Source organism: Chiloscyllium punctatum, chromosome 20, assembly GCF_047496795.1.
Source record: "Chiloscyllium punctatum isolate Juve2018m chromosome 20, sChiPun1.3, whole genome shotgun sequence".
In the NCBI taxonomy this organism is placed as follows: domain Eukaryota; kingdom Metazoa; phylum Chordata; class Chondrichthyes; order Orectolobiformes; family Hemiscylliidae; genus Chiloscyllium; species Chiloscyllium punctatum.
This window is the reverse complement of record NC_092758.1, coordinates 56,590,293-56,612,129: the sequence shown is the minus strand read 5'-3', so window position 1 is coordinate 56,612,129 and position 21,837 is coordinate 56,590,293. Positions and strand designations below refer to the sequence as shown.

The 21,837-nt window shown below is 39.0% G+C and overlaps 1 protein-coding gene across 2 annotated transcripts in view; it reads right to left on the bottom strand.

Moving 5' to 3' along the window:
- Nucleotides 1–242: 242 nt before the first annotated feature.
- neurl1b (neuralized E3 ubiquitin protein ligase 1B) overlaps nucleotides 243–21,837 on the bottom strand; it is a 488,639-nt gene continuing 467,044 nt past the window's right edge. For both annotated transcript variants that reach the window (XM_072590954.1, XM_072590955.1), the window contains exons 3-5: nucleotides 20,772–21,479; nucleotides 14,766–14,891; nucleotides 243–7,415 (exon numbers count right to left, since the gene is read on the bottom strand). In XM_072590954.1, the coding sequence (XP_072447055.1) occupies nucleotides 7,171–7,415; nucleotides 14,766–14,891; nucleotides 20,772–21,479 (1,079 nt within the window). In that variant the 3' untranslated portion in view covers nucleotides 243–7,170. The remainder of the gene's footprint in view (nucleotides 7,416–14,765; nucleotides 14,892–20,771; nucleotides 21,480–21,837) is intronic.

Sequence of the window (21,837 nt, the reverse complement as noted above, 5' to 3'; positions counted from 1 at the left end):
TAAAACTAATCAGTTAATTCTTAACATACCAGTGAGGTGTGGTATGGAACTATTGCCCAACACTGTTAGCATGACTAAGGTGGCAACGTTAAATCCTCTTTGGTTGTTTCTAAAATCAGTTGCAAGGTGTTGAGTGTCATACTTGTGGACCAACATGACAAAGATAACACTTAATGTAACAATAATTAATTCGGGATGACCTGTTTGCTGCCCTCCCCCACAAACCCCCCCACCCCCCACTGACCAAGAGAAAGGCACTACCTCATTACATGCGATTTTTGACCATATCACATTAAGTCTAGTTCATCAGTTAGCCCAAGGAAGAGTTTCAAGTAAAAAGTTACAGACCAGGGTTGACTCAATATTTTTTAAACCAGGTTTATTAAAAAGTGAGGATTTAAAATTTTAGATTTTCTACATATTAATTGATTGAGGGGGAAAAGGTTTCTAGTAATAGTAAGCTCTACAAACAAGGACAATTAGTGGAGTCGCAGGTAGATAGGATAGTGAAGAAGGTGTTTGGTATGCTTTCCTTTATTGGTCAGAGTATTGAGTACAGGAGTTGGGAGGTCATGTTGCGGCTATACAGGACATTGGTTAGACCACTGTTGGAATACTGTGTGCAATTCTGATCTCCTTCCTATCAGTAAGATGTTGTGAAACTTGAAAGGGTTCAGAAAAGATTTACAAGGATGTTGCCAGGGTTGGAGGATTTGAACTATAGGGAGAGGCTGAACAGGCTGGGGATGTTTTCCTTGGAGCGTTGGAGGCTGAGGGGTGACGTTATAGAGGTTTGCATAATTATGAGGGACATGGATAGGATAAATAGGTAAAGTCAGGAAGTCCAGAACAAGAGGGCATAGGTTTAGGGTGAGGGAAAAGATATAAAAGAGACCTAAGGGACAACTTTTTCACACAGAGGGTGGTATGGGTATGGAATGAGCTGCCAGAGGAAATGGTGGAGGCTGGTACAATTGCAACATTTAAGAGGCATTTGGATGGGTATATGAATAGGAAGGGTTTGGAGGGATATGGGCCAGGTGCTGGCAGGTTGGTCTAGATTGGATTGGGATATCTGGTCGGCATGGACTGGTTACACCAAAGAGTCCGTTTCCATGCTGTACATCTCTGACTCTATGATGCTTGATATGTACTGACAGGGCAGCAGCAGCGATGCTCAGATTAATTTCAGTATTCAGAGCAAGAAGCTGAAGTGGAGACCTGATGCCCAAATCTAATTGCTTTCTGGAACACACACAAGTAAAGATTTGGAGAGAAATTGGGATTGAGATAGTTGTATTTTTTCCATGATCAGATAGCCTGGCACTCACTGGACTTGTAGTCTATGAGACTACTTTTGAGTGATGGTGTTAATCATGGAACAGTAAACTAGCACAAGTCGATAAGTTCACTATGAAAATAAATTGCAGTGAAGGACAAGGGGTTTTACAGGTGAAATCAACAGGAAAGCAGATGTTAAATGCAAAAGGCTTCAACACATAGGCTAGCATTTTACTACTCTCTGTAGACAGAATGCCATTTGAGAGATCCTTGCAAATTTGGAAATCATTCCTGGCCCCTACTCACAGAGAAACCCTACAGTGATAGAAGAAGACCATTCAGCCCAATGAGTCCACACTGTCTCTCTAAAGAGCGTCGCACCCGGACCTACCCTATCCCTGTAACCCTCCATTTCCCTTGGCCAATTCACCTAACCTGCACATCTGTGGACTGTAGGAGGAAACTGGAGCACCAAGAGGAAACCCATGGAGAAATGTTAGAATGTGCAAACTCCACATAGTCATCTGAGGGCGGAATTGAACCCATGTCCCTGGTGCTGTGAGGTTGAAGTGCTAACCACTGAGCTGCCGTGCCACCCTAATGGTATGGATACACGATTGGCTGGCTAGCGGAAGGCAGACAGTGGGGATAAAGGGGTCTTTTTCTGGACAGCAGTCAGTGACTAGTGGAGTTCCTCAGAGGTCAATGTGGGTATCACAACTATTCATGTTATACATTAACTATCTGGACAAAGGAACTGAAGAGCATTGTTGTTAAGTTTGCTGATGACACAAAGATAGGAGGAGGGTCATGTATTGTTGATGAAGTAGGGAGGCTGCAGGAGGACTTGCACAAGCTAGAAGAGTGGGCAAAGAAGTGGCATATGGAATATAATGTGAGAGGTTATGCACTCTGGTTCAAGAAAAGAGGTATAGACTAATTTCTAAACGGAGAAAGGCTTTCAGAAATCTGAAGGGTCTAAGGAGTCCTAGTTCAGGATTCTCTTGGTTTAACATGCAGTTTCAGTTGGCAGTCAGGAAGGCAAATGCAAGTTTGGCGTTTATTTCAAGAGGGCTGGAATACAAAAGCAGAGAGATACTGCTGAGGCTGTATAACACTCTGCTCAGACTGGTCTGGAACATTGTAAAGAGTGTTGGGCACAAGGAAGAAGGTGCTGCTCTTGGAGAGGGTCGAAAGGAGGGTTACAAAAATGGTGCAGGGGCTGAAAGGCTGGGCATATGAGGAGCAGTTGAAGATTCTGGGTCTGTACTCGATGGAGTTTAGAAGGTTGGGCGGGGGGTGGGGGGGCGGTTGTCAATGCAACGCATAAAATACTGAGAGACCTGGATAAAACGGATATGGAGAAGATGTTTCTAATTACAGGAGAGACGAGGATCTGATTGCACAGTATCAGAGTAAAGGAATGAGGAGGCTGGTGAATGGGATTGAGAAATTAACAATCATGATCAAATGGCAGAGAGGCTTAATGGGCCAAAAGGCCTAATTCTGCTCCTATATCTTATGGTCACACCTACTGCAATTTTCTCAAGGCAGAGTCAAGCAATAAATTTGCCCATGGGTCACTAAGAGTTCTCCTGCTAACACTGGGATTTTACCTGTACAATGCCTCACAGCAGGCTGCCAGGTAAAACCTGATAACATTTGTTGCGGGGCTGATGGGTGGATCGGAGGAGTTGCCTTTGAGGGACATCCAGTGACAGGTGGAGGGCACACCTTAAGGTGCGACCACTCTTTTCCAATGACACGTCTCCTCAAACCTCTCACTGGGGCCTCATCCTACCTCTGACACTAAAGGCCTTCCTCTCATTCTTCTGTTGTTGCAGCTGTGTCCACCAATAATGCAACATGAAATCTGCCATCCCTCCAATTAGCTGGCAGCTCTCTGAGACAGAACCTGGTTTTGGTGAAGAACGAACTTTCAATAGCAATGAGATGAGCTCAGCAAGTGCAGGGAGTCTCATCCCTGACATTTATGTGAATGGGTGCAACCACCACCAGAGTTAAATTCTGTCTATAATCTAGACCAATCCTTTCAGTACAGTAATGTTGAAGTGCAGCTTTTCAGATGACTTATTAAGCTAATAAGTCTTTCCTCTCAGATGAGTGAAAAACATCCTAGGACGCTATTGGAAGAAGAACGAGGGTTTTCTTCTGGCCCCTGCGTCAATATTTATTCCTTAACCAATACCATCAAAGACATGGTCATTTGTTTTATCTCACTGATGGCAAAACCTTGCACTACAAAAATTAACACGTTTCCTACAATACAACTATTACTCCAAACAAAAGGCTTCTTAGGATGTCCCAAGTGATTCACAGCTTGAGATTATGATAGGGCTATACAAAAACACTTTCAGTCCTTAATTCTTTAATGTCTGAGAAAAACAATGAACACGTTCTTCATATGGTACTGATTCACTGTAATATTCCCTGTTTCTTTGCTAAACCCAAAATACTGGGGCAAGGTTTTACTGTTTTCCTCAAAATGCCAATACCCCAAAGTGATATGTCTCATTATCTACCTCTTTGGTACATGCTCTTAGACAGAAACTTTCTTCACACTCTTTATAGACTTTCCCATGCATTGGGTAAAGTAACTATCATTTGATCTAACTCATCACCCCTTTGGCAGCATCTTCCAAACCTGTAACCTCTACCACCTAAAAGAACAAGGTTGTCACCATCAGTTGCACATTCCCTCTAAATCACATATTTTCCTGATTTGGAACTGTATTGCTGTTCCTTTACTGTCATTCAATCACAAACCTGAAACTCTCTTCCTAACTGGTTGTATACAAACACATGATGGACCGCAATGGTTCAAGAAGGCAGTTCACCACGACCTCTCCATGGCACTTACTGGGAACACTCGTAACCTGTGAACATCCTACGTTAAAGAAAAGTCTCCTTTGTTTATTTCCCAGGAGTGACAAGCTAAAATCATGAAAATACGGGACAGGACTTTGTGCCCTCTCCTATGATGGGTTTGGTAACAATGAATAATTTCATTCTATCCTCTTAGGTTCACTCTAGTTAAATCCATTGTCATCTATCTGCACCATGCTGGTATGAACTGAGCAGCTAGTGTTGGTGGTGTGAGGGGGTGGGGGATAGGATTGTAGTGTTGGGAGTATGATAAATAAACACAGGCATGTTTCTTTGACTGTAGACTCACCATTATTCACCCCATCTAAAGCTGCTCAATGGCTGATTGAGAGATGTGACATGAGGAAGTAGGGAGCCACCTTCTTGCATTTGATGCTGACTCCCTTAACCCCAAACCATCCCTTGCAAGCCCATCTCTTGCCATCACTCACCTCTGCCCAGGGATCCAAGGACAATCCTCAGGTGGCTGTTGTACTGAACAGCAGTCACCATCTTTCTGGTGCCATTGGAGTTCAATAGGATTGCTAGAATCTATTGGCCAACAGCTCTTGGAAAGTAGACCATCCACCACCATGGTCTTTGATCTTAGGGAAAGGCCTGACCTTGGTCTGCCAGAATAGACGGCCTTCCTAAAAAGAGGAGATGGAGCTATTCTTCAGCCAGCAGATGAAAACCTCATTGCTTCCACAAGATTCTGTCCATGGAAATTTTTAACAGGTCAAAGGCACAATCAGTAGTTCTACAACCTGAATAGTCTATGGACACATATAAATAAGAGCCTATAATGGAAAGATATATTGAACTTGAAATGTCAAAAAGATAATTACAAAGTTGAAAGTAGTAATGGATGGACAAAAGGTTTTAGGATGGAACCGAGGAATTATAAATTGACTGGAAAACAAAAGCAAATGAAGAATAAAAGACAACTAAATTACACAGTTAAATCTTAATTTGAGTTTGATAAATTATTCAAAGATCTATTGGACACTTGTTCATATTTCCTTAAAAGAATGTGCTATTAAATGCTGTTATGAACTATATAAAGAGGAGTTCTGTCAGTTCTGATTGCCAATCCTGTCAGGCCTTCGTGAAAGGTACGCTCAAACCTTTAATTTCAAATTTCCGTCTCATTTCCTCTTTTGCAACTGATTCTGTCATCTTTTCATTCACAGTGCAAGCACACACACACACAGAAACTCAAACCTTGGACAACAAAAAACATTTAAATTAAGTGCAAAAGAATTTATAATGTTTACACTATATATTGCGAGCAAAGTTTATACAAAGTGTCTGTTGACGTTTGTAGTATGAGCCATCATCTTCAATATTGAAACAATACTCTAACGAAACTAGATACTATTTTTGTACAAAGTCAGCAAATTAGGCAAGATATTAAATATATTTGTGTTAGATACCATTTTCACTCCATTATCAAAAGGAAAATATTTTTGTGGTTGTCACGTGAGTCCTATAAAACTACTTTGCCATTAGTCAGTGAATCTATAATAGTGGCAGTCAAAGTTCACGGGGAATCAGAAAAAAGTGCATCACCTTCCTATGTAAGGCACCTGTAGCTTTGAATCACCACAGAAAAAAATCCAGCATAAAACTTCTACTTATTAAAGCCATATTAAAAGTTGCATTATCTCTTTGCTGGCATGTTAGCCAAGATTCTGAAACTTATGAATCAATTGAAAATTTGGTTAATGGAGCCTCTTGGGGCTTCCTCTCCTCACCCTGAATCATTTCTGTTTCTTCCACTTCATGGAATGGCCTCTCCATGTCCTGAACCATGGGATTACAGGGAAGCAGATCTCAATCAGATACGGCATCGAGTTGTTGTTGTTTTTACAGAGGGGTACAAGTGAAACAGCTGTTAATGAACCAAAAACCTGTGAGATGACCTGATCAGCAGATACAACAAGAAAAGGACCAATTTTAAACAAATAATAAAACAAGATTTCTTTGAATAAAAGGTCCTGTTTGTGGTCACTGTTATGCATTTATTTTTTATTGTTTTTGAATTTGCGCCCAAAAGGGATACTACAACTTCCAGTCATTATATTGAAGCCATCAAGCTCCCCAATTCCTTCTGCGAAGTCACTGCTTGATGTTTTAGAAAACTTAAACAAAATAGCTCTCAATTTAGGGGTACTTCACCACTGGTGAGCTATCAATTTTGGCATGCATGTCGCATCCACAACACAACAGCAATTAGACATGAATTAATCTGTTAGAAATATGTACATTATCTCCAGATTAAATTTAATATGTACTTTAAAGGCAACTATGATGTCTTAATTGAATATGGCAATTGAGATCTCTCTAAATAAGTTTGCAGGCTGTTGTGCATGAAGCAGATGCAATAATATCAATCTTTGTGGAGAATATGTGGAGAGAATTCATTACTGATCCCTGTAGACCAATAGATAACTGCCTGTGGAAAATAACTGCTTATAGTTAGTCATTAGGAATATTGTGGTAGATGTGATCATGAGACATCCTTACAGAATATCTTTCTTTCTCAGATTATTTGGTCTTTCTTGATGATTAGTATTTTTCCTGGAGCAATGACAGAATTGCAAAATAAATCAGAAGAATATTGCTCTTCAATTGAACAGCTTAATTTTAGCTAGAATAATTAACCTGTATTCAGACTGGCTATGAGATGGTGTCCAAATTTCTCCGCTTGAGATACACTGATTAGTTATCAAGTGGCTCTGTTTCTACAGGTGGAAATGTGTGCAGCCATCCCAACTTCCTGCCAGCGAGTATCTGCAGACAGCAGGTACAGGGACAGAAAGGGGGAAGACAAATAAAGAGATAGAGAAACTAAGTGAATGACAAAGAATACAGCGACACTTTGTGCATATAACTGAAATTAAAGTGAGCAATAGAAGCTTTACATATCCATAAAAACTCTACATTTAAAAAAAAACAACAGTGTGGATTGAGAAACAGTCCTTATAGGAGCCAATTATCTCATGGACGGTATATCTTAATGACATCCTTTATAACTCGCCTGCAGATGGGACAGCAGGCATTGATCTGCTTCTTCAGCTTAAGACCACAGTCGTAGCAGAGACACATATGTCCACAGGTGTAAATAACAGTGTCAACTTCACTGTCGAAGCAGACGGCACATTCTCCATTTTTGCTACTCGGTGGTTCAGGCGGAGAGAAACTTGGGGAGAACTGAGGGCTCAGTGGAGAGCTGGGTGCAGTCACTGTGGGAAACAGAAAAAACATCAATTGACATCCCAAAATAGACACCAAAATAACATTGAATAGCACGTAGCCTTAGTACATGGTGTACAATGCAATGAAAAAGGCAGTTTGCAGAGGGTTAACACACAAAAGAAATTACATTCTTATTGATATTACAAATAGACATTAGGATTGAACTTGAAAGTCTTCTATTTTATAAACTGTAGCATATATAACATTTCCAATTGTGAATTAAAATTGTGCAAACAAATTGTCATGTTGGTCACACTATTTCAAACCTGTATAATTTCTTAATATAAAAAATCATGTATATGTGACTATTATGTGAGTTAAATTTTTAATTCAGTTGAGTTTAAATGTCTTTAAATTCTGAAATGTGCAGCTGACTTAAGACATTTTGTGACTGTCACCTCATCTGTGGTTGCCTAGTTATTCTCTCGTTCCATTTTTGCTTCTGGGCTGTGCATGGTTCCCTTTTGAGAAAGCTCATGCACATTTTTTTGACAACACTGTGTTGTGCTGCGATATATCATTCCTTCTCTGAGAACGGTGCAAATAATTATGAATGATAATGTACACTATTGGCTACTAACAATTAAAGGAAGAAATCAACAAAAGCCAGTTAGTGCAAGAACCTACCTTGCCTGTTTAAGTCAAAATACAGCACCCTATGAAATAATTCTTTTAGTTGCTTGTAACTAATTATTGTGAACTAACATCTAGCAGAATCCAGTTAGCGGGGTTAATGGAATGAAGGCACTAAGAAGATTGAAAAAGAAATTGGTCAGACTGAATAATTTGTAACTTATCACAGAATGGTTACAGCATAGGAAGTGGCCATTCACTGCATAATTTCTGTGCTAGCTTTCTGAAGGAGCAATTTACCCTGGTTTACTTCCCTGTACATTCTTACTTTGTACTTCAGATAATATTTCAATTTCCTATTAGGCACCTTGCTTTAACTTGGTAAAAACAATGTCTGCAGATGCTGGAAACCAGATTCTGGATTAGTGGTGCTGGAAGAGCACAGCAGTTCAGGCAGCATCCAAGTAGCTTTGAAATCGACGTTTCGGGCAAAAGCCCTTCATCGTTCCTGATGAAGCTACTTGGATGCTGCCTGAACTGCTGTGCTCTTCCAGCACCACTAATCCAGAACCGTGCTTTAACTTGCCTCCTCTAAACTCTCAAGCATTGGTATTCCAGATCCCAATCACATTTTTCTCATGTCACGATGGCTTCAGTTGTCAGTTACCTGAAATCTGTTCTCTCTGATTTTTGATCTTTTCACCGATAGGAATTTTTTTTTAAAAACTGTTTTCAGACCTCTCATGACTTTGTAGATATCCATCAAGTCTGTCTAAGTCTTCACCTTCCAAGGAAAACAATCCCACCTCACCATGTAAAACTGATGTTAACTGAAACATGCTGAACATCTGCTTATTTTAATTTGTATAGGAGATTGTTAAAAGTTGTCCTAAAACGTTCTGTAGCTACTACATAAGGTAATCTTCTTTTGAGGATGTAAATTGTAAAAGTGTAGTAAGAAAAGATTGGGATTGTTTGGCAACCAAAAAAAGAGACTCCTGTATGGCAGCGGTTGGTATGGCTGAGTTACCGACTGAGTATTTTACATTCATATTTACCTAGTGGGAAATATATTGGTGGATGTTTTGGTTCAGATAATGGATGGTCTACAAATTGATAAAGAGGACATATTCGAAAGGCTAATTATTTGATATTTGATAAAATGCCATACACAAGGCTTTCAACATTAAAATTATTAGAATAAAAAGATACAAAATTGAAATGATTATTTCTTTGTTGTAGGAAGCTATAGACCACACTGCTATCCCCCAGCAAGCGTCTGTACCATGTCCAAAACATTTTCCTTATATATATGTATATTAATTGCCAAGATATATGTGTGTGTGTGTGTGTGTGTGTGTGTGTGTGTGTACGCGGGGCACAATTTCAAAATTTGCGGATGAAAACAGCTTGGAAGTACAGTGAACCATGAAGTGAATATTGATATTCTTCAAAAGGGAGATGCAAAATACTGCAAATCACATTCGGGATTACAATCTTCTAATAATAGAGTCATAGAGATGTACAGCACAGAAACAGATCCTTCGGTCCAACCCGTCCATGCTATCCAGATATCCCAACCCAACCTAGTCCCAACTACCAGCACCCAGCCCATATTCCTCTAAACCCTTCCTATTCATATATCCATCCAAATGCCTTTTAAATGTTGCAACTGTACTAGCATCCACCACTTCTTCTGGCAGCTCATTCCATATACGTACCATCCTCTGCGTTAAAAAGTTGCCCCTTAGGTGTCTTTTATAACTTTCCCCTCTCACCCTAAAACTATGCCCTCTGTTCTGGAATCCCCCATCCCAGGGAAAAGACTTTGTCTATTTATCCTATCCATGCCCCTCCTAATTATACAATATGTATGTCTTAATTCAGTAAAAGAGAGAAATCTTAAAATAACTAGGCATAAAGGTTGAGATTACAACAAAGAAAACTCATTGCAGACTGTCCTACAGATGGCGCTCATGCATCTCCTTTCATCATTGAATGAACTCCTTTTAACCTGCTATCATTCAGGAAATTCGCTTTGGCGTAATTATAATCTGTTATAAAATTCCCATGACATCGAGTTTGTCCTTTGGCCTGAGTGTCTATTTCTGTCCAAATAACGAATCACCAATGACCCTTTTACATGACACAGTAACATTCAGCAGGATTCTCTCGTAGTACAAATATAGGTTTCCTTTCTTTGTTTAATCATGACAGAAGAATCATGCTACTACTCCATTTTAATTTTGTTGGCAATGTCAATTGCTGATAGTAAATGTTGTGAAACTCAACAGCTGCTTTATAAGTATTTTCAGTTACAAATGGGAGATATCCTATGACTTGTGGTTCCTTTTCTGCTAACCTGCACTTTATCTACTTTTGTTATAGTACATTTACAGCAAACAGACATGTGTAAGATATATTTACAATTTAGGTTATGGTTTTACCAGAACAAACATACAGGTCGTTGTTCAGAAACATCAGATTTTGTTGGCTGAATGTTTTGCAATGTGCTTATTAGGCATATAAAAAGAGATGTAGTAGAATGTAACAAGTATTGTACTACCAATTTGTTGTTTAGATTCTGAAATTGGGTGACTAAGTAAGTGTCATGGACAGACCTTGTTTCTTTATTGTCCATTATCAAAGTGTTTTGTATAAGGATCTACACTTTCTTCACCTCAGAGTGATTTATCCCAATTTAAACAAATTAAAGAAGGCATTTCTATCAGTTTAAAAAATAATGAAGGTTATTATTATCCGACAATTTCCTTAGATGTTTAAAAATGCAATGTTTCACTCTATTGACTGTCAAACACACAACCACACAAACAGCTTACATACACACAAAGGAAAAAAGTAATACAATTACACCTTAAGATTATTTGCGTCTCTTTCATAACAGGCCTGTGTTTTTTAGGTGAGCTAATAGTTTGGCTGGAGGGCAGGATTTGAAGAGCAGGAAATTCTCCGTAAGCTGTGAGACGTTTTGTAGTTGAATTGTCAGGGAGATATTTTCCACAGGAGAAGTTGAGGTTGAAACAGTTTGGGCAAATCCTACTCTTGAGTTCATGGTGTAGCTCTTCATTACCGAGGCAGTTCGAGTTGACTGCAGCTGCTCAATGGCTTTCAGATTGTGAATCTGCCTCCACAACAGCTTCTTACCATCTTAAAACAAGGCCACAAATGTGGCTTTCGTCACATGGCTGACTGCCATGCATTTAGTATAGGTAGGCGCACAATGCTTGTTAGGTAGCGGGGTCTAGGATTTTGACTGAATGGCACTGAAGGAGAGGCAATACATTTCCAAGTCAGGATGATGGAGTAGTTTGGACGCGAACTGCAGGTGGTGGCTGTTCTTGTCCTTCTAAATGGTCGTGATTGTGGGATTAGAAGCTGATGTCTGAGGAGCCTTGGTAAATTTAATATACCTTGTAGATGGTACACACGACTGCAACTGCGTGTTGGTGATGCAGAGTTTGAAAGTGTGGATGTGGTGTCAATCAACTGGGCCACTCATGATGTCAAACAATTCCTACTGACTCCAGTTTTCCTAAGGCTTCTTGAAACCAGACTCTGTCATATGTGGCCTTGATGGCAAAAGCAGTCACACTCACCTTACTGCTGGATTTCAGTTCTTTTGTCCATGGTTGAACTAAGGCAGTCATAGGTCAGTGGCTCTGGTATATCCCAAAAGTGAGCTTCAATGAGCAGATTATTGTTAAGCATGTGCTGCCTGATAACACTGTTGATGACACTTTCTATTATTTTCCAGATGATCTGGAGTAGGCTATTGGGGCAATACTTATTTGCATTGGGTTTGTCCAACCTTTTGTACATAGTGTATCATTGGGCAATTTTCCACATTGTTGGGTAAAGCCAGTGTTGTAGCTATACTGGAACCACTGGCACGGTGGCTCAGTGGTTAGCACTGCTGCCTCATAGCACTAGGGTCCCAGGTTCAATTCCAGCCTCGGGCGACTGTCTGTGTGGAGTTTACACATTCTCCCAGTGTCTGCGTGAGCACCCCTCTGGGTGCTCCGGTTTCCTCCCACATGTGCAGGTTAGGTGAATTGGTCATGCTAAATTGCCCATAGTGTTAGAGGGACATGGGACTGGATGGGTTACTCTTTGGAAGGTCGGTGTGGACTTGTTGGGCCAAAGGGCCTGCTTTCACACTGTATGGAACCTTAGCTAAGCGTGCAGCAATTTCTGAAATTTAAGTCTTCAGGACTGTTGCTGAAATGTTGTCAGGCTCATAGTCTTTGTAATACCCAATGCCTCTGGTTGTTTCTTCATATTACATGCAGTGCATTGAATTGGCTGAAGACTAGCATTTGTGATGCTGAGCTTTGCCAGAAGGTGGGGGGAGGGGGGTTCATGAGAGCCATCACAGTATCATGAAAGGTCAAAGGAATTTATTTCACATCTAGCTCATAACAATTGAAATTCAATGTATCTTTGTCAATTCTGAAGCAGAAAGTCAAGTTGCTCAGAATGTTCTACTTCCTTTTTGTTGCTGATCATTCCTTAAACAATAGAAAATGTGCAATTTAAAGGTATCCGAAAGGCTCTTTCACTCAGGTCCATGTTGAACAGGTAAAAGCAACAGCATCTACTGTCCACTGTTTAAATGCAAAAAGTGAAAGTGTATCCACCTTGAGAGCTTTTGTGTTTACATTTCAAAATAAAGAGTAAAAATTTGTAATATTTTCATATCTTTAATGGGGATGATATCCATTAAATAATAAGATGCATAGGAATCAATCCCATTTGGTCAATAAATGGAAGACCTGAAAACATTTTTATACTGCTTTAGCTAAAATCAATTTTTGCAAGCAATAAAGGAGTGAACCTCAGTTTGGGTCAGATATCCCACTCCACAAGTTAACTGCAGCCAATTATGAGATGAAACTGAATTGTATGTGCTGATTCAAAGTTATATAGCACATACATCAATCATGTGCAATGATGTTCTGAGTTATATGCTTGGTGTGAGTAAATATCAGGTGTATAAATGCTCCTGTGTTGAGGCTCATTCTGATTATCATAAGAACAGAAGCATTTGTCAATATGAACCTTCCAATGAAGTAAGAACATTACAGTACAGTTGGAAGTCAGCTTGACAGGGACCTCTTGTCTCCAATTTTCAAGTGTTGGCTATCCTTCTCAATATCAATATGGAACAGTAATACAAGTTACTGCTCTTCTGTTAGTACTTACCAGTTTTTCATACACATGTACAGGTTGTGACGTGCTTAGCTAACGACATTTCATCAAAATTGAAACATTTGAGAGGCAATAGATTTTAAGCAAGTGAAAGAGGAAGTGTGAAAAGGAGAAAAAAATCAGTGATAGGGCAGAGGTCAAGAGGGATTATAAGACAAAAGGTGCACAGTGCAAGGTCAAAGGGAATGCTAAAGAGTGGCTTCAGTCTTGGGACATCCAGAGATTGGGGCCAGCACAGCTGGAGGGGATACAAAATTACTATCCCATTTTTTAAAAAATGGTGTTTAAGTTTTGGGCTGGGTGTCAAGATCGCAGTGACCCTATTCCCATTTTACCACTCTTTTTTTCTGCAGGAATGTTGATGTGGGTTTGTTATAAAGTTTCTATGAGAAAAACCATATCTAGAATGTTGGATGCACGTCCAGCTCTGCATTCACAGCAGTACATGTCCATGGTGCCTCATTAACACGTTTCTTGTGGAAGGATGAAGGACTCACATGGATGCAGCTACCTGCTGCCAGCAGTGAGAATCATGCTAGCCTGTACATATCAGGAAAACATCTCTGGAAAACAGGCATGTAATTCCATCTACCTTTTCAAATACACAATTTTTTTCCTTGTTTATGTTCCCTCATTATTGATTCACCAACCAGTGGAAATAACCTCTTAGTTACATTATCATCCTGAACATCTCTAATAGATCACCACTTAAAATTGTTAAGTGATAAAAACATTAACTTCTCATGAAGTGGAGACGCTAGTGTTGGAAGTCACTTCACCTAACGAAGAAACGGCACTCTGAAAGCTTGTGATTTTAAATAAACCTGTTGATGCAAGGTTTGTGAAGGTTTGTAGCTCAGGTTGAGGTTTAGGGTGTAGGTTTGCTCGCTGAGCTGTAGGTTTGATATCAAACCTACACCATAAACCTGTTGAACTATAAGCTGGTGTTGTGAGACTTCTGACATGAACTTCTCAATGTAATTTAGATGATAAACCCCTGCTTCTGAGCCAGGTATTATATTCTCAGTTACTGCTGTGAAGTAGCCATCAGCTTCACTCTGACACTGGAAAAGCACAGTAGGTCATGCAGCATCCAAGGAGCAGGAAAATCGATATTTCAGGCAAAAGCCCTTCATCAGGAATGAGCTATGGAACTGTGCTTATTAGAAACTAAATTGAGACCAATCAAAGTTATTTTGAGTAGGACCTTAGAACCGGTGCATAATACATTTTCTTCCATCTGTCAGGGTTGAAATTGAAACCTGTCCGAGTATGAAATAATATACATGCTCTCTGTTCTCAATGCCACATAATTCATTCAAACAGCTACATCAAAAGCTCTTGTTTCTCAATCACATAGAAATCTTGGCTTAAATAAAACAAAGATGAAGAAGAATCACTGGAGATGAAATGTTAATTCCGCTTTCTGCCCACAGATGCTGCCAGACCTGCTGGGTTTCTCCAGCAATTTCTGTTTTTGCTTTAGAAAACTTGGCCTAGTGTTTTCATGCAAACAGTCGAATGTATTTCCTTACCAAGTGATGATTCAGATGCAGATGAGGATCTATTAACGCTGAATGCCATGTCAGAGTCACTGTCATAATGGGAACCACCTGGAGAACCTGAAGGAGATACATCTGCAGGACTGGACTGAGACGTACCTGCAGGGGGAATATTAAAGCCTGTTAACCCCACAAAGCACACTCCATTTCAGTGAACATTATTGTTGCTGTATGCAACATGCACAGAAACATTGGCATGATATAAATTCCAGTGCTAATGCACATAATAAGTGTATATTTTCCTGTTTTGTTACATATTTGTAACATCATTTCATATAGCAGGGGTAAACAGAAATTCATTTTGATCCTAAAGCAATTCAAACTATATTTACTCATTGGTAACACAAACTGAGGGTATGAAACATACACCCATTCAATTTATCTGTTGTTATTGATAATAAATGTATCAGAAGTAAAGGTTTATTTTGAAAATAGGTGGAAGGTAAATGGTGATAATGACACAGAGTCTGCAGTGGGATATAAACAGTTTGAGTGGCCAAAAACTTGGCAAATGGAATGTAATGTGGGAAAATTTGGGGTTCTGCACTTTGGCAGGAAAAATAGATGAGCTGACTATTTTTTAAATGAAGAAAGACTTCAAACAGCTATGAAACAGAGAGATTTGGGAGTCCTCATCCAATGAAACACACTAAACTATCATCCAAGATTAGCAAATAATAGGGGAGGCAAATGCAATGTTGGTCTTTATTTCAAAGAGAGTAGTAAGGGTATGGAATGCTTTGCCTGCAATGGTAGTAGATTCACCAATTTAAGTACATTTAAGTCGTCATTGGACAAGCATATGGATGTAGATGGAATAGTGTAGGTTAGACGGGCTTCAGATTGGTGTGACAGGTCAGCGCAACATCGAGGGCTGAAGGGCCTGTACTGCGCTGTAATTTTCTATGTTCTATAAATGTAGGGAAGTCTTGTTAAATATAAGGTACTCATCAGATCACAGCAGGAACAGTTTTGGTTCTCTTATCTATGGAAAGATATACTGGCATCGGAGGCTGTCACTAGGCTGACATTAAGTATGGAGGGATTGTCTTATGAAGAGTGATTAAGTAGATTGGGCCCATACTCATTGGAGTAAGGAAGAATGAGAAGCAATCTTATAAAACATGTAAGATTCTTCAGGGATTTCACAGGGTTAATGCAGAAATGTCATTTCCACCTGTGGGAGAGTCTGAGGCCAAAGGGCATATTCTAATAATAAGGTGTCACACATTTAAGATGAGTAGGGATTTCTTCTCCCAGCTGGTAGTGAATCTGCAGAATTCGATATGGCAGAGGAATGTTGAGGCTGGGTAATTAAGTATATTCAAGGATGACATAGATCGACTTTTAAGCAGAAAGAGAATAAAGGCTTATGGGGAAATGACAGTAGAGTTGAGGATTATCAGAAGTTATCATGTCATTTATGGCAGCACAGACTTGGGCTGATTGGGTTTTGATTCTGTATCTTATGGACACTAATCCAAGGTCAAATACAGAATGGCCGAATGAAGACTGAGATGCTCTTTACTCTATCGTAATGAATGTGCTTTGACATTTACCTCAGGGAAGGACCACAATGTATCAGTTAACATCTCCTCTATACCTCCTCAAAACATACTTGTTTTTATCACGAACCAGAAGTGAGGTCTATGGTAGCACCAAAAGGCAAACTATATCCCACTTTATTCCTTTTGTTTGTCCCATGTGTATTTGGTTTTAGCATTTAATATTTAATTAACTTGATCAACAGGACTTTCATTGTACAAACTGATTTAATGTTTTTCAATAAATTAACTCTTCAGTTCCACAAAGTCTGGCAATGTTGGTGGCCCCCTTATTATGATTACATTAAAATTGATGTCCTGTCTCTCTGTTTCCTCATGGGAGGATATTGAGCCTATTTATAAAAACTATTTACAAGAAACATTTGTGGCCTCAAGTGTGGAATCTGTTTAATCTGTCATGAGTATCAGCTATGATTTTATGGTTGCACAACCACTTCTGAATCAGAAGGTTATGAGTTTAAGTTACAGTTCAGTGACTTTAGCATAGAAGTTAGGCTGTAACTCCACTGCAATACTGAAGGAGTACAGCACTATTGGAGTGAGGTATTTTGGATGAGATATTAATCTGAGGTCCCTTGTACCCTCTCGGGTGGACTAGAAAGACCTCATTACACAGTACGGCAGATCTCCTCAGTATCCTGGTCAGTATTTGTTCTTCAATGAACACTGAACACATGCATAAAAAATTGCAGCTTAGATCTTCAATTAATTTTAAAATACATTTCACAAATTTTGGATTGCAAAACCCTGAGGTTTATAGTTTGACCATGTTTTTTTCTAAGTCTTGCTCAAATAAGATTGATACCTGAAATGACATTGATTAATATTGAAATGCAGTGATTGCTCTTGTGTATAAATCAGATAACTTCTTGGACATTCACCACCAAAATGTCTTTAGTGATTTGTCTGAATGCTGAGAATTTCTTCAATATCAATTGACTTTACAATAATGGACAAAAAAAGGGTGTGTTCTTCAAGATAATTTACAGCAGAATTTTAAGTTTCAAAGGACTGTCTCAAGTATCTAAAGCTTGACAAGTTGCCTAATCACTAATTTCCAATGTTCCTCTATTTGTTGAAAGAGCAAATAGGTAAATAAAATGGTCTGCACACAACGCAACAGAAGGCAGATAGAGAGAAAACCTTAAGGTGACCAAACTGGTATTTTCAAGAACATGAAGGGAACATGGTTATAGTCAGAGTGGTGAGCAGCTTATAGTTTGAAAAACTGATAATCAAAATAGAGAAATTGTATTTTACGTAAAGCATGATATTCATGAAATAAGTTATCAAGCAAAGCTCTTGAAGGAAATATCGTAAAAAACATCAATGAGCAATTATGTACTTTTCTACGGAGAAAAAAAACAGAATTTGCATGTATTGAGATCAACCTGGATTTAGTTAGTTATTCCTGTTCTTGAAACCTCTAGGGATAGAAAATGAAATGTAAGTGGTAATGTAGAGGTAATGTGCTAAAATCATGAAGATAAAAAAAATTCTGTAGAAATACTGTAATAAGAGTAAGAAGATACACAAGGCGGGAGTAGACCCAACAAGAGTTTGTAGCAAAGCATGAAGCTTGTAGTTCAGTGTGAGATAATGACAGAGATTGAATAGGTAGTCTGCTTCAGTGACAATTATTATTCAAAGAGATAGTCATAAAAAGTTATTAGAGCTCACAGTAATTAAATTACGAGGATCTATTGGTTTACATTGAAACACTCTGAGGGAAATTCAGGGTGAAATAGACACAGCTGATCATAATTTTTCAAAGTTCTTATGAAAAATTGTGTCAGAGGACTGAAAGATAACCAAAGCCTGTGAGCTTTACTTCGGTTGTTAGTAAATTAGTTAAGTTCAGCTCAAAATTACTAAATTTCTCTAAGATAGGTAATGCTTGAATTCCTGTAATGAATAGCAGAGGACACTTAAGAGTAATGGATGTGATCAATGAAGACTGCAAAAACAAAAATCGATTCAGTACAATAAGAAATTTATGGAAAAAAATAATGGCACATTAAATGAGTAAGGAATGTGTCTAACAAGATAGAAAGACGATTGAACGGCAGAAAATAAACCTGCTCCAACATTCATTAAGATCAAATTGCTTATTTACCTCAACTCCAATTTCCCTATGTATCCACATATCCCTTGGGTCTCTTACATTCCAAATCTCCAAGGCTGAAATTCCAATAAACCCTTTCAATGAAGAAATTTCTCCTCATCTCAGTCCTAAATGGTGAGGCCATTTGCTAAAATGTCAGCACCAGGGGCTGAGCAAACCTGATGAGGAAGACCAAATCAGAGGCACGTGGAGCTGAAATTTCATCCCCTCTGATTCCTGCCAACTGCCTTGGGATCGGAACATGGCAGGTAGTGACCCAACATGCTCTTACAGTGCGAATGGATTTGCTATTTGAACTCCTTCTCCAAATACAACTTTTCCTTTGGTTGGTATTTTGTCAAGGTGGGTAGGTTTCTGAAAGTTGTGGTAAATGTGTCTGTAATGTAGGAAGCAAGCTGTTGTATCAGGATTCCTTTGACAAGAAAGATTAACAACTTTTGCCAACTTCAACTGTGATAATTAAATGTAGTTATTCAGGTCAGAAGTCACGTGACGCCAAGTTATAGTCCAACAAGTTTATTTGAAATCACAAGCTTTCGGAGTGCTGCTCATTCATCAGGTGAACTTCGCCTGACACAGGAGCAGCTTTCCGAAAGCTTGAGATTTCAAATAAACCTGTTGGACTATAACCTGGTGTCATGTGACTTCTGATCTTGTCCACCCCAATCCATCACCAGCACCTCCACATCACTGTTATTAAGGTATGCTATTATTGTAGGGATTGATCATAGGACTCTCTCATTATTAGATTGATGTAAAAGGTTCAGATACACTAATTTCTCCAATGAATAAAGTCATCTTCTGCATGTTACAGTTTGGAGAACCAGTTAGGGGACTTTTACATTTACTTTATCATTTGGTATTTGTTGAGCCTTTGAAACACTCTTACAGTATCCAAATGAATAGAATCAACGTACCACATAATCACAGTGCCAATTCTTTCAAATCCTCATGAAATAAAAAAGCCATTTAAAATTACCTTTGAAAAAAAATTTCCAATCGAGCATAGCCAATAGGAAAAATGAACAAACTTTAAGTGATTTAATGTCTCCTAACTTTGCTCAAATAAACTAAAGTGAATTTTTAAAAGATTTCGAAGAAAGATCATAAGCTTATCAAACTGTCAATGAAACAAAACCAGCAGTCCGCTTTGCAGCTGTACAAACAGCAACCTGCAGGACTGAATTCATTAGGTGAGTTCAGCTAAGCATTGGCAATGATATGCTGTGAGCAACACAGAACAGGAGAGGTTCCCTGACCAACACAAATTATCCCTGGACTACCCTACTCCCAACTTACTTTTCCCTGGCAACACCTGTAATGACCTTGAATTTTCCTCTCCAGCAATAGCTGTATGCAACTGGGCTATTCCTTTGGGCCCCCAGCTTCCACTAGCTTCAAATTCGATGATCAATCACACTTTAATCTTTTGGCATCTCTCCCACAAACTGATTAGGTACCAACCATCAATTATTTTAAAATGGAACAAATGAGCTGCCTGAAGAAACAAGCTTACTAAAGGATATAGGGAATGGGACAAAGCTCATAGGTAACTCATGTGCAGAACTGAAGCAACACAAACCTAAAAAGTCAATTTGTCACTTCCTTTGCTAGAATATTTGATAATTAATCTAGTGATTCAGCAATCCTAATATTAAAACTCTGTTCATTCCACTGTTGCACAGACTCAAACTTGCTGCATTTTGTTAATTTCCCAAATGATTTGATGATGCAAGTCACAGCTATTACAATATCTGAGGAAAAAAAACACTAATACACACAACTTATATACTTTATGAAACAAAATATTTTGGTTTACTTATTGAAATTTTTATGTAGGATCCAATAAGAGTTGATTAAAGAGCCTTTAAGGACAGTAATTCCAAATCAGGGGTTATTATTCTATGTATCTCATTTCAATATGCCCAGAGGTTGATTAGGATAGTACTGAAGGATGTTTCTATTTTCTTATCTTGAAGATATTGATTCATGCAGTAACTGCTCAGGAGGAAGATGTGTATCTGTGGTGTGGTATGTGTATAATCTATTAATCATTGAGCTGAACAGCATTATTTCCTTGTCTGACAATCACGTAAGGGTACATCCAAAAAAAAGGATCACAGACCAATAAACAGTAGAAGCCCAGGAAAAGTTTCCTATTCTTATCTATTAGGGTTTTCTTGTCTTTTATGGTTTGTAAATTCAACATACGGTTTATTCACCATTTTATAACTGGAATTTCAATAAGCTTGATATGTAAAATGAAGAAGCAAGTACCAGTCTCCTTACCCAGTATCCTGAGCTGATTGACCACTCCATGTAAGCTGAAGAATACCCACAGTGACTGGGTGGTATCCACAAAGACCAGCATCCCTACATTTATTCCGTTAACACGATGATGGAGCTCACCATTTGGCAGAATAGTGAAACTGAAAATATCACCGCTGTTGGGCACTGAAAAACCTCTGTACACCACCCAATACTCCTTACGATCAAGCAGGAAGTCTGGATCCGCTGGGAGCTCATTTGTTCGCAGATTACTGGGGTCGCATGATGTCACACCAAAGAGCAGAGCACCATAATATGGTAACCCTAAATGCCCCACCTCCACATACAAGGTCTCCCCAATATGTAAAGGTCGGTCAGAGAACACCAGGGTCCTAGTACTCTCCTTCCAGTTTGTGCACGCGCCCATCCTGTCCTGAGAAAGAGTGATGTCAGGCCCTCGTATGTGGTGAAAGTGAAGGTCAGTGTCGAGGAAGGATGGTAGGCCTCGTGAGCGAAGCCTTCTGTTGGTACAACATGGTAAATTGTGATTGTCTGCTGCAAGGCTTTGAACTTCACCTACATTTAGGTTTGTGATTTTTGCCACCACAACACTATTCTCCAGTTCATTATTATTGAAGTTGGCATTGTCATGACTTGTCTGAGGAAGGCAACTATTCAGTCGTGCTGTGTTGAGTCGTGCTGAAGTTATGGTTTCTGCAAACATACTCTCTGTAATAGAAATAGAGGGAAAACATTACTGCTGTTACATCTTTGGTGAGAAAACATTTCTTACAACAAATATTATAATACCAGACTTGCGCGATACTCATAAATATGAAGAAATGGTGAATTTGACCAGAATTCACTAACTCTAATCACAATTACTAATTAATACATAGGTATTGTAACTGTGTGAACCTGTTTTTCTATATTTCATTCTGTCTGATTACTTTCCTGTTTCCTCTCAAATTGAAACTAATTTAGAACTATGTTCGTCAATACTTCGGTATCATTAGCTCAGAATCTATTCACTCCACGGAAAATGTTGTTAATGTTTTTTTTCCTGTTTTGATGGTATTTTTCCAAA